We start from the raw sequence: 13721 nt of genomic DNA on the forward strand, positions 1-13721 counted from the left end.
GAGAAGTCTCAGGTCCACGTCACAGTTTGGTTTGGTATAAAAAGGCTTCCAGGAACATCTATTCATGTCTGCTAGCTATGTTACAGCCTGTCATCTTGTACAGCAGGGAGTAAGTAGCCTGTTTCAGTAAATCTAGACGCGCTGTGTTACTGCAGGACTGTTTGCATTTACATTGATGACTGGTATATTGGCAGCTGATGAGTAAAGAGTGAAGGTAAGATAACTGTCTTAACAATTGTTAAAGTTTCTCTTAAAAATGTACTGGAGTAATGGGCAAAAGTCAAATCGATATTCCTGTAAAACATGTACAATCAATGTGCAGTTTTGGGTACAACATTAATTTATCGCATGGGACTTTGAAAGTCATTTTTACATGTTTTGCTATTATTGGCTTAATCATGTTTTGCTAGCTTATTACATATTTACAATATGTATTTTGCCATTTAGTTTGTATCCTCCATCTTCATTTAATTCAAGGAGAACTTTGCAGTACTGTTGATCAACAATGAAGAAATGGATATTAGGATCCGTATTAACATGGATGTTCCTTCCACATCTGAGGGGAGATAATTTAGTGGAAGATGTTGACGTTCAAGCGGGTAAATACATTTTTATGTATTGCAATTAATGATAATGATTAACATTGTGCCTGCAATTTCTAACTAATATTACTACTGTACACAGGCCTATAATGTCAATATTGTCATATAATGCAGATTTATAAAGACTGGTTTTGATGTCGTTAGCCAGCGAGGTGGGTAAGATTTCTTCTTTCCTTGATTCCAGGCTGTAGCACAGCATCAAACGACCTGGTTTACATAATCGACGGTTCCTCCAGCGTGGGCACTCCAGACTTTGACTTGGCCAAACGATGGCTGGTCAATATCACCAGAGGCTTTGACGTGAGCTCCCGTCACACCCAGGTGGGCGTGGTCCAGTACAGTGACACGCCCCGTCTGGAGATTCCGCTGGGCAAACACCTGAGCAGCCAGGAACTGGTCAGCGCCATCAACACCATTGGGTACCTGGGGGGCAACACCCAGACGGGCAGGGCCATCAAATTTGCCACGCAGCACGTCTTCCCGTCCTCAAACCGCACACAGCCTGCCAGGAACCGCATTGCTGTGGTGCTGACAGATGGCCGTAGCCAGGACGACGTGGTGGACGCGGCCGTGGAAGCCAAGGCCCAGAATATTATCCTGTTCGCTGTGGGCGTGGGCAACGAGATCACCAACTCCGAGCTGGTGTCCATGGCCAACAATCCCCCCTCTACATATGTTCTCTACGCTGAGGACTACAGCTCTATCGCTAACATCCGAGACGCCATGGAGCAGAAGCTGTGTGAGGGTGAGTCTGGGATTGTGAGGCTAATGATAGCTTAGATAGCTTATTTTGAGACATTTCCATAATGCACAGTGCATGTGTCATAAACCTCCAAGATGAAATAACTGTGGTCTAAACTGACTTGCTCTCTATGTCTGTCTGTCTCTCTCTCAGAGTCTGTGTGCCCAATGCAGATCCCTGGAACAGCCAATGTAAAGGGATTTGAGCTGCTGTCCAGAATGCAGATCGACATGAAAGCAAAGAAAGTCCAGGGCTCGCTGATGTCAGAGACTTCCTACTTGCTTAGCCCCCGACTGGACCTCACCGACAGCACCAGGTAGGGGGACTGACCGTTTACACACACACACACACACACACACACACACACACACACACACACACACACACACACACACACACACACACACACACACACACACACACACACACACACACACACACACACACACACTCTGACAGTAAACTCCTTAGAGCTCACATGAGATTTCTGTAACACACTTCTACATACAGTATAAGCCATTTTTATTGATCCTCCAGGGCCATCTTCCCTGAGGGTCTGCCTCCCTCCTATGTGTTTGTGGCCACTCTACGCTTGAAGAGCCCCACCAACCATTTGAAGTTGGACCTGATCAGAGTGCTCTCTCAGGATGGGCTGAAACAGTTCGCTGTGACCCTCAATGGACTGGACAAGTCTGTCATCTTCACCAGCACAACCACCAGTGTCAACAAGAAAGAACAGTGTGTCATTTTCAATGACAGAGGAATTAAGGTCTATAGAAACACACTGACATAACGACCCCCAACACCTTTGGACTGGTTTCCTGGACACATATTAATCCTAGTGCTGGACTAAAACGCATGCTAAATGTGTCTGGGGAAACCAGCTCTTTATGTTTTGAAATGATAGTTACCTACTCAGCAAGTTTTACTTTTTCTACAGAGACTCTTTGACTCAGAGTGGCACCAGTTGAAGCTGCTTGTTAAACCCAGACGTATCATCTGTTACCTGGACGACATGCAGATAGAGGAGCAGCTACTAGAACCTGTATTTCCCATCTACATCAAAGGAAAGATACAGGTCGCCAAGAAGGTCAAGATGGAAGCAACTGTTCCTGTGAGTAACAATGGGTGTTGTGCAAACTTGAAGAAATGCAACAACCATATATGTACAAATAATGGTTTGCTTTCATTTTAAGGGAGCTTCTATATTTAGATGATTTTTTTTTACTATAATGACACAGTAACATGACTATGTTCGTCTTGTAATCCTTCTTTAGATTGAGATACAAAAACTGAGGCTTTACTGCGATCCAGAGCAAAGTGAGAAAGAGACAGCGTGTGAAATATACTCTGTGGTGAGTGTAATGATACTGTAACTACGAGACTCATAATTTACTTCCACATGTCACTGAAGGTTTCTATTGAAGGCAGGGGGGGGCAAAGATAATTTCATCTTCATATCATTATCGTTCTCTATTTATTTCTATACAAGAGGATGACAGGGTGAGTATGTTTGTTGGTTGTCTGTCTTTACATTACATTGTAATTATTACATTACATTTGTAGACTTGTTGGGTTGTTCCTGTTATATTAAATAGTTTTCTGCTCCCAGTGTCCTCTGGAAAGACAACCTGCAGCAGTGGAGAGCTGTAACTGCCCTCAGGGGAAACCTGGGCCTCCTGGTCTTCCTGGGCCTATGGTGATAATTAAATCATAAATTGATTGAGATTTATGACAAAACAGCTGTACAGAACAAAATGCCAACTCCATCAGATGGATGACTGTATGTAAATCTCTAGTTCATAGCTTGTCTGTTTGAACCCTGTAGGGCTTCCGAGGTGAGAAAGGGAGGGAGGGGCCACCTGGTCCTGACGGTAAGCCTGTGAGTACTGGCTATCTATCTTAAATATATCTCATTTCAAAACATGAGGATCAATCAAACAGTATGGTGATTCTGATGAATTGTTGCTAATTTTCTTTGTGAAGGGGAAGCCAGGTGAACGTGGAATGGCAGGAGAACTCGGGAAGAATGGGAACAATGTGAGTGAAATATATGTCACTACTATTTCTGCATTTTGCTGATTATACTTACTGCCACTGTGTTTGTAATGTTGGTTTCATTATTCAACTTAGGGCAAAGCGGGCATACCAGGGCATAAGGGCGAAGCAGGACTCAATGGGGCCAAAGTAAGCATCATGAGATAGGTTCACAATATACTGTAACAAATAATTTTCATATCACATAATTCTTTGTATGGTTCATCATGTTAGGTTAGATCACTTGTTAGATATTACTGCATGATTGGAACTAGAAGCACAAGCATTTCTCTACACTCGCATTAACATCTGCTAACCATGTGTATGTGGCAAATACAATTTGATTTGATTTGATCTCGCTATTAGATCTAAAGGCCCCGGGCCTAAACCATGTTACTGTAGTTTTGAATTGAGGTCATGTCTTTGTGATTGAGCTGATTCATCCTGGCTGCAGGGTGACAAGGGAGCACCAGGCCTTGAAGGCAGACCTGGCCCTCCAGGACCTACAGTGAGTCATGACCCTTTAATAAAGTGTAATTATAGAGAGACACACAAACACACACACACACACACACACACACACACACACACACGGCTGTGGGAGCAGCCCAGCGTAATAGGCAGACTACTAAGCAGGTGCAAGTAGTGTAGACATGAATGATGAAAACAAAATGCCAATATCCAGTTTAATTTAGTGTTTGTAGACGATAGACGTATTCTCAGACTACCTTAATAACACACTACATACTCCGAGGGAGTCAGGTCTTAAAGACCATATAATGGTGGCGGTGCCAATGGACAAGGGTTTTAAAAGACTGTTTCCATTGTAGGGACCAGAGAGACAACTTAAATTGGAGGCCACAGGAATTCCAGGAGAAAAGGTAAGAGACAAACTTTGTCAGAAATATTTTATGGCAATTGAATGTAGTGCTATATTTTGTTGACTCTTTAATGCAGACATTTTTTCTCCAACATTTTCATATGTACAGGGAAGTCCAGGTGAAGCAGGAGCTCAGGGACCACCAGGGGAGCATGGACCACATGTAAGCTTGTATACACCTATTATGTATGTTGACCTTCATGTTCATATCTGTGTAAGGTGTGGAACTGTCTGGTATTCAACAGCATTTTCTTCATCGCTGTATGAGAAGTGCTATTTATCCTGTACTAGGGTTGGGCGATATCTAAGGAGACCTCTTCTACAATATATTGTGATATCCGTTGTTTATAACTTTGCACCGTTAATGACTAGATAGTTCCAGACTGCAATTTTTATGCTTATTTTTATATTAAAGTCACATTCTCATTAAATAACCTCAGTATGGTGAAAAAAATAAAGCTTAGAGTATTCATTTAGACTTCATTTTAAACATATTTTCATTTTCAACACAACACCCTAACGTATAAAACTGAACAGTTTTTTTGATTTGTAAAGTTCAAATAGAGTAGTCTTGCACTTAACGCCAATATAAAACATCACAATATTTGATTGAATCATGTTGGCCCAACCCTATTCTGTACAACAAAACATCCAATGACAACAGTACAGTATCAGTTTGCTTGTTGGTCAGAGGGAAGTCCAGGGTTACTATACAGCATTTTATAATTGAAATGATGTTGTTTTCTGTGCAGGGGGACAAAGGGCCAGTAGGAAAGGATGGTTTTGTTGGACCAGCTGGAGTGAAGGTGAGTTGAGATTTCATTCCACATTCCCTCATAAAGTGACATGGAATCGTCTGTAGGCGATGGCAGATGTGACATGCAAGGGACTGCGAGCTATGTGACATCTTGTTAGAGATGATATCTGTGGGTTTCTTTTTTTTGGGGGGGGGGGGGGGGGGGGTTCAGAGGGAATATTTGTGGTTAATCTTTCCTTTTTCTATGGAGTCGGTGGTTCCATAGGAGGAGGTTTGAAATGTTAGAGTTTCACTCAGAGTTCTATATAAAGACACTTCCACAAGCTAGTCTAGGTGGCGGAAAGTCTGCATAAGCTAATTCTAGAGTTGAGGTGGTGGGTGCGGGAGGTAGGAACATTGTTAGTTCACTTGTAAACATTGACTAAAGTATATTTGATGTTCTTTGCTTTGGTTGGAAAGAACAGGAAGCAGGTTACCCAGATTTGAACTGTATATATGTTCAGTTATTTATTTATTTTTTTAATGAATGGGGATCATTTCATTACCCCATTTGTGGATAATTACTTTTGTAGCTAAACCCTATAACCCTGTGTTTAATTAGATGTTGAACTGATGATGCTTTCAACTACATACTGTAATGCAGGCTATATTCAATGAATACTCATATGCCCATCAGTACCTAGTAAACTAGCCTTAGACTTAAAAGGTTTATTTTTCCTGAGGGAACTTTGTGGTGTGTGGGCTGGATCTGTAGTGGATCTAGGAGATCCAGGGACACAAAGGATCGTTTCAGCTTCCAGTAGTAGTATGTGTAACCTGGCTCGCTGCCTGGCGTGAGTTCGGTGTTCTATAATGAGGGGTGAGCGCTGCAGAGCGGAGCGTGGCTTCTGTTCCTGCAATCTATTTTCAGAGCTCTGCATCTGCCCCAGCATCTGTTTATCGCCCAGGGAACATGTCCCTTCCTTTTGGAGTGGTGTAAATTAGTGACACCCTACCATTTACCGGCTTATTAAACTATCCACACTTACCCGTAAAGTAGCTTTGATAAAGGTCTTGGCTTAGTAAGATGTTTGTGTCGTCTTGCAATTGGAGAAGGAACGGTTTTGTGAGGGATGTGACATTTGCGCATTGTAACCATGAAAAGTACAAGTGAAACCTCACACTGGTTTGCTGAAATTGTAAAACACCAGGGATGCCACCATTTGATTTAACTGTAAAAATCTTCTGTACACAGATAATATTTATCTTGGTGACATATTATTTTGAGTGTAGTTTGTAATTGCAGTGAGTCACTGTCATGGCTAATGGTCATCCTCTCGCTCAAATTCATTGAATAAATACTTTTTTTGGAACTCCTTGGCTTATTATCAGCTAAATGTGTCCTAAATATGTATTTTTTTATATACATTTTTTCCCAACCTTCCCTCTCATTTTGGATTAGAAGCCAAGGTCCCCAAATAATTCTTCAAGCAAAACCCCAGCTTTTCCAGCCCAGCTCCCCATCCCCAGTCCCACCCCCAGTTCTAGCCTGCTGGTCTGGATCCAGTGCATGATCAGCTAACCGACTGGTTTGATGTGGTGGCCCAGATGAAAGCCTGTTCATTGGGTTGGGTTTTCACAGTGCGGCATGGCGCTGCAGCGGGCTTGGCTGCTGCACTCTGTAATCACGGCCCTGAAGCTCACAGGACACAGCAGCTGTAAAAACCAGACACACCATACTTTAGATGTCGGAGAGGTTTGGTTTAACCAGCCAGCGTACTTGCATTGACAACAATAGGAAAAAAAGTCTATCAGTACCAGGCTACACTTGGATCAAAATGCACAGGAATGTTTTGAGATGCATGCATAAAATTCCATGTAAAACTTGAATGAAAGTTACATGTCAGATGAAGTCTCATAAAGTTTTGGGTAATTGCTATCCTAGATGAGTAAAAATGGTTGTGTGGAAATAATTTCATAGTTTTAAGTTACAAAGGATTCCTGTTGTAATTCAGAAAACAGCTTGGTGTGAGGTCCTGTATCAAATAAGTTCTTGTGATTTTTCATGCACGGGAAGGAACTATGTTCCGCCGCATGTAGAATGAAGCAAGATTGTGCAAAGATGGGTTTTCTGCTCTTGCTTTTGAGGCTGTGCCTTACTCTAAAACATGGCTCTCCAATCCTGTCCCTGGAGAGCTGGCCCTCCTGTAGGCTTTCAATCCAACCCCAGTTGTAACTAACATGATTCAGATTATCAACCAGCTAATTATTAGAATCAGCAGAGAGGAAGAGGCAAGACGAGAGGGATAACTGGGCCCCAAATATGTTTTCTCTAGAAGGTGCAGTTTTGTTTGTTTGTTTCACTCAAGGAGGATTTGTACGGAGTTCAATGAGAGTGTTGACTTTGGTTAACAAAAAATGTAATGGTTTATTTGCTACGTGTGGCTTATTTGATTGAATAGATGTTTCGTAATGCTTAGGTTGTTATGAATGTACTGATATAAGTAGGTCACATGACATCCTGGCAACTTTGAGAAAAAACACTTTATATTAGAGTTGTGCCTGTTGTTCACACGCGTCTCTGCCCTCGCATTTGCTAGAATGGTCTTGCCTCCTCCCGACTGCTTTCCATTTTTGAAGATATTTGTTTAAATTGATAGAGCGGTCACTGGAGTATCTGGTTAATATAATGGAATCAAGTGCGCTAGATTAGGGTTGGATTGAAAACCTACAAGAGGCTAGCTCTCCAGGAACATGGCTAGAGAGCCCTGCTTTAGAGTAAGGCACAACCTCAAAAGCAAGAGAAGAATACTCATTTTTGCACAATCTTGCCTAAACATCCATGTCAAATAGAATGCTTCGTTCCACACGGGGAGAAACATTGTTCCTTCCTGTGCATGAAAAATCACAATACTTTGAAGAGATTAGAAATCTTGGAAGGAGTACCCACAGTGGGGAGAACAAGTATTTGATACACTGCCGATTTTGCAGGTTTTCCTACTTACAAATCATGTAGAGGTCTGTAATTTTTATCATAGGTACACTTCAACTGTGAGAGACGGAATCTAAAACAAAAATCCAGAAATCCAGGTGTTTTTTATACAGGTAACGAGTTCAAACAAGTGCAGTTAATACAGGTAATGAGTGGAGAACAGGAGGGCTTCTTAAAGAAAAACTAACAGGTCTGTGAGAGCCGGATTTCTCACTGGTTGGTAGGTGATCAAATACTTATGCCATGCAATAAAATGCAAATTAATTACTTAAAAATCATACAATGTGATTTTCTGCATTTTTGTTTTAGATTCCGTCTCTCACAGTTGAAGTGTACATATGATAAAAATTACAGACCTCTACATGCTTTGTAATTAGGAAAACCTGCATATTCGGCAGTGTATCAAATACTTGTTCTCCCCACTGTAAGTGACTCATACTCAATCAAGTTTTGACCATGATGTGTGATTGATGTGATACACTTTAGCATTTTCAACAATCTTTCAGACTTTCATTTTGCATAACCAACATTTTAGATTAAAATAGATAGATTCCGTGTATTGACATGAAAGGTTAAATTGATGACTGACTTGTGTGAACTTGTTCAGAACACGTTCATTCTGTATGTGAGTACAGTAATCAATGCTATATTTAAAACACACAAGACAAGAACACAATTCAACATCCAACACCCTTTTTACTAAGAGTGTTCCAAAATAGGATTCCAGTGTCTTAAAAATGTAACTAATGTCTTGTAATTTGGCGAATCACATGAGTAATTGTGATATAGTATGCAGTATTCATTATAGCATTTTTGGGTGCTATGTAATTTGAGATTTTGATAACAGGGTTATTCTTGATTTCATGCCTTGGTTGCAGTTTTAATTTCTGAGCTTTTATGTAATTGAACATGCATTATTGCAGAGATGTAGTTAGCATGGCTAAAACTGAAGAGCATTCAATAAGTTTGACGGTAGATACTAACTCCTTTTCTGGATAACATCTCCCACACTGTGTTGGTTACACATTTTGAAAGCCATAATCAACACTTGTCATCCTCAATATTTACAGCCATTACAGTTTTACCATGTCTTTTTATAAGATCATACAGACCTCTTATGTTGCTAATGATAGGCTCTTTGTCGCACGTGTGCCTGTTAGATGTTCAGGAAGGCGAAGCACTTCAAAAGCTGCCCTCTGTGTGTCAGGACCTATAAACCCACAGCTTTCCCTGCTTACCTCCTTTATTATTGAAAACCTGACTGAGCAGCGTGTACTGTGGTCTGTGGTTTATATCATAAACCTATGTTGGAGGTGTATGAGTGTTTGAGAAGGACCGTCTCTTCTCTCGTGCACTCTGTTCTACTGCTGCACTCTACACTCACCTTGGAAAATGAATAGTGTGCATGTTGTGTTAGTGAGGATTTAGAATACATTTTTTGTTGAACATTTTTGTTAAGAGTGATAGTTTTAAACTTCACTGACGGGGTATGGAAACCCCCCAACTTGAGGCGGTCATCTGTCTCAAAGCTCAATGGATATTTTCACATGTTACAGTAGCTATTTCAGTATATCAAGTATGCGAATATCATACTTCTGTTTTATTATGTTTAGGGTGAGAAAGGAGACGTTGGGGTTCATGGTGGTGATGGACAGATTGGAGTTCCGGTGAGTCTTCATTGTTCAAATGAAACGTTATTTCTTAATAAAAGCTGGAACCATTCACTAAGCCAGTCCATTTACTCATCATCCTCATCCAATCCTATGCATTCTACTACCTGCTCCCTTTAAATGATCATAGCAACTATATTTTTCCAATATACACTAAAACCATGGATCGTTTATAAAGTCACCTAAAATGACATTAAGGACTTTTAACTCAAAATAGTCATGGTGTTTGCGTAGATTTTTCTCCAAATGTGGTGTTCATCCAACCACAATGTTTGCTACATTGGTGTATACATGACCCCAGGATCCACACTTGGTGTATAGAAAACCATTCATATGATTAAACATAAAAACATGTCTAAGCTTATTTGTCTATGTTTATCATCTGTCAGAAAAATTAAAATACACATTGATATAACACATAAAATAATAAACATTGTCCCTACCGTGTCCACAAAAAAAAAAATTAAGCCACATTTCCTCCTTGTCCACAATAGGAGCATGAAAACCTTGAGTAATATATGCAGCTAATGTTTTAGTGTGGTACTGTGGCCCCTGGCCAGAATCTGAACCAGCTGGCTGAGGGAGCACCAATAACCACACCCATCTTGGCAGAATCTGTCTTTGGGTTAAACCTTTCACTAAAAATAATTTTGACCAATTGCTAAAAAGACCTGATAGCATCTGTGTGTAATCCATATGTAGCCTACATCCACTAACTACCTTGTTTCTACTAAAGAAGATTAAGTGTTGATCTCTAACAACCTTAATTTCCTTTTTCCAAACCATATAAATATTATGAGAACCACTATGATGTAATATTCAGTCTCCTCTTTCATAGTCTTTGGAAATACTGCGTACAGTGCCTTCGGAAAGTATTCAGACCCCTTGACTTTTTCCACGTTTTGTTACATTACAGCTTTATTCTAAAATGGACTAAATTGTTCCCCCCCCCCCCCCCCCCCCCCTCATCAATCTACACACAATAACCTATAATGACAAAGCAAAAACATGTATTTTTATTTTTGTAAATATATATATTTTTAAACAAAGATTACCTTATTTATTCAGACCCTTTGCTATGAGACTCGAAATTGAGCTCAGGTGCAACCTGTTTCCATTGATCACCCTTGAGATGTTTCTACAACTTGATTGGAGTCCACCTGTGGTAAATTCAATTGATTGGACATGATTTGGGAAGGCACATATCTGTCTATGTAAGGTCCTACAGTTGACAGTGCATGTCAGAGCAAAAACCAAGCCATGAGATCAAAGGAATTGTCCGTAGAGCTCCGAGACAGGATTGTGTCGAGGCACAGATCTGGGGAAGGGTACCAAAACATTTCTTCAGCATTGAAGGTCCCCAGGAACACAGTGACCTCCATCATTCTTAAATTGAAGAAGTATGGAACCACCAAGACTCTTCCTAGAACTGGCTGCCCGGACAAACTGAGTAATCGGGTGAGAAGGGCCTTGGTCAGGGAGGTCTCCATTCTATTTTTTCCATTCCAGCCATTACTATGAGCCCGTCATCCAATAGCTCCTCCCACCAGCCTCCACTGCATTGAGTAAACAAGGGTTATCTGGGATCAAATGAATGATTAATGCAGAAGTACACCTAGTCCTAGAGGCTAATCAAAAATACTTTAGTAACTACCAGTTCTCACCTCAATGAGGTGGATGAGGTAAACATTGGGACGTTCTTTCCTGTTTTCAACCTATTTAAAGAGACCACTGAAAGGCCACCAGGTGGAGATAGACGATTATATTGACAACTGTATTTGTCTATCTGGTCTCTGTCTAATGCAATGCAAGCCTGTTTTTTTTTAGCATTTCACAGACAACATTGAATTTAAGCTGGTCTGTTTGAAAATGGATGCAGCACCTAATGTGCTTACCAAAAATAGCACGAGGAGTTTGATAAATATTATACCATGAATATTGACTCCCCAAAAATGTACGAGCCTATAGTCTGGCTCTCGCACAACATGAAACCCTGTGGCTCGACATGTAGCTAATGTAGCCAGTGCCCTCGCATGCCATTCTCCAATCAAGCTCAAAGTATTTGAAAGAAAACAAATACTATTTGAACTTAGGTGTGGTGGCCAGTGCCCTCAGATGCCATTCTGCTGTGCCACTTTGCCCATAATTACAATGTTCCTGTTTATGGGGAAATCAAGTAAAATCTAACTGTATTGAAAAATGTATGAAAGTCCTAATGAGCCAGTCAGCCAAGCCATCCTACAACTGTAAAATCCTGCAATGCATCACAAGGAGTGGAACTAACAGTTTATGTTGTCCTCTCTGCTAACTTTAATCATCATCATGGCTCCCTCCCTAAGTCCCATGAGTGTCATTACTTACTGTAGATAATGGGTGAAAGCTCTGACTGGCTGTAAACTAGGTTGATATTGTGGTCATTGCCAGCCGGGTAAACATGGGAACTGGAAATAGAAAGTGGGCCTCTAATTTCATGTGCACAATATCATCATCATCATGATACAGCTTTCTTCCCAGTTTCCAGGATATTTCAAGAGCAGTAAGAGACCCTCAGCTGTGCTGAAATAGAGCTGTAGAAATGATACTGTACATGTTTATTGATATACAGTACCAGTCAAAAGTTTTGACACACCTACTCATTACAGGGTTTTTCTTTATTTTTACTATTTTCTACATTGTAGAATAATAGTGAACACAAACTATGAAATAACACATATGGAATCATGTAGTAATGAAAAAAGTGTTAAACAAATCAAAATATATTTTATATTTGAGATTCTTCAAAGTAGCCACTCTTTGCCTTGATGACAGCTTTGTACACTCTTGGCATTCTCTCAACCAGCTTCATGTGGTAGTCACCTGGAATGCATTTCAATTAAGAGGTGTGCCTTGTTAAAAGTTCATTTATGGAATTTCTTTCCTTAATGCGTTTGAGCCAATCAGTTGTGCTGTGACAAGCTAGGGGAAGTATACAGAAGATAGCCCAATTTAGTAAAATACCAATTCCATATTATGGCAAGATCCGCTCAAATAAGCAAAGAGAAATGACAGTCCATCATTACTTTAAGACATGAATGTCAGTCAATCCGGAAATTGTCAAGAACTTTGAACGTTTCAAGTGTAGTTGCTATGATGAAACTGGCTCTCATGAGTACCACCACAGGAATGGAAGACCCAGCATTACCTCTGCTGCAAGTTACCAGCCTCAGAAATTGCAGCCCAAATAAACGCTTCACAGAGTTCAAGTAACAGACACAATTCAACTGTTCAGAGGAGACTTTGTGAATCAGGCCTTCATTGTTTAATTGCTGCAAGAAAACAACTACTAATTGACACCAATAAGAAGAAGAGACTTTCAGGAGGACAAGAAACACGAGAAAAGAACATTAGACCAGTGGAAATGTGTCCTTTGGTCTGATGAGTCCAAATTTGAGATTTTTGGTTGCCAACCGCAGTGTCTTTGTGAGACGCAGAGTAGGTGAATGGATGATCTCCACATGTGTGGTTCCCACCGTGAAGCATGGAGGGGAGCTGTGATGGTGTGGAGGTGTCACACAATCACACTGTTTCATTTAGAATGCAAGGTACACTCAAACAGCATGGCTACCACAGAATTCTGCAGCGATACACCATCCCATCTGATTTGGGCTGAGTGGGACTATCATTTGTTTTTCAACAGGACAATGACCCAACACACCTACAGGCTGTGCAAGGGCTATTTGACCAAGAAGGAGATGGAGTGCTGCATCAGATGACCTCCACAATCACCCAACCTCAACCCAATTGAGATGGTTTGGGATGAGTTGGACCGAAGAGTGAAGGAAAAGCAGTCAACAAGTGTTCAGCATATGTGGAAACTGCTTCAAGACTGTTGGAAAAGCATTCCAGGTGATGCTGGTTGAGAGAATGCCAAGAGTGTGCAATGCTGTCATGAAGGCAAAGGGTGGCTACTTTGAAGAATCTCAAATATATTAAATATATATATATATATATATATATATATATATATATATATATATATATATATATATATATATATTTGTTTAGCACTTTTTTGGTTACTAC

The 13721-nt window shown here is 40.5% G+C and overlaps 1 protein-coding gene across 1 annotated transcript in view; it reads left to right on the top strand.

Moving 5' to 3' along the window:
• The window catches only part of si:ch211-106n13.3 (vWFA and Collagen domain-containing protein), a 27115-nt gene continuing 13394 nt past the window's right edge, over positions 1-13721 (top strand). Inside the window, exons 1-16 of the mRNA XM_090182360.1 lie at positions 1-214; positions 478-599; positions 787-1347; positions 1498-1660; positions 1882-2113; positions 2285-2458; positions 2622-2699; positions 2957-3043; positions 3173-3226; positions 3331-3384; positions 3478-3531; positions 3836-3889; positions 4212-4262; positions 4371-4424; positions 5014-5067; positions 9603-9656. Of these exons, the coding sequence (XP_090038486.1) occupies positions 506-599; positions 787-1347; positions 1498-1660; positions 1882-2113; positions 2285-2458; positions 2622-2699; positions 2957-3043; positions 3173-3226; positions 3331-3384; positions 3478-3531; positions 3836-3889; positions 4212-4262; positions 4371-4424; positions 5014-5067; positions 9603-9656 (1818 nt within the window). The 5' untranslated portion in view covers positions 1-214; positions 478-505. The remainder of the gene's footprint in view (positions 215-477; positions 600-786; positions 1348-1497; positions 1661-1881; positions 2114-2284; positions 2459-2621; positions 2700-2956; positions 3044-3172; positions 3227-3330; positions 3385-3477; positions 3532-3835; positions 3890-4211; positions 4263-4370; positions 4425-5013; positions 5068-9602; positions 9657-13721) is intronic.

Source organism: Oncorhynchus mykiss, chromosome 8, assembly GCF_057628025.1.
Source record: "Oncorhynchus mykiss isolate SJ-2025 chromosome 8, ASM5762802v1, whole genome shotgun sequence".
Lineage (NCBI taxonomy): Eukaryota > Metazoa > Chordata > Actinopteri > Salmoniformes > Salmonidae > Oncorhynchus > Oncorhynchus mykiss.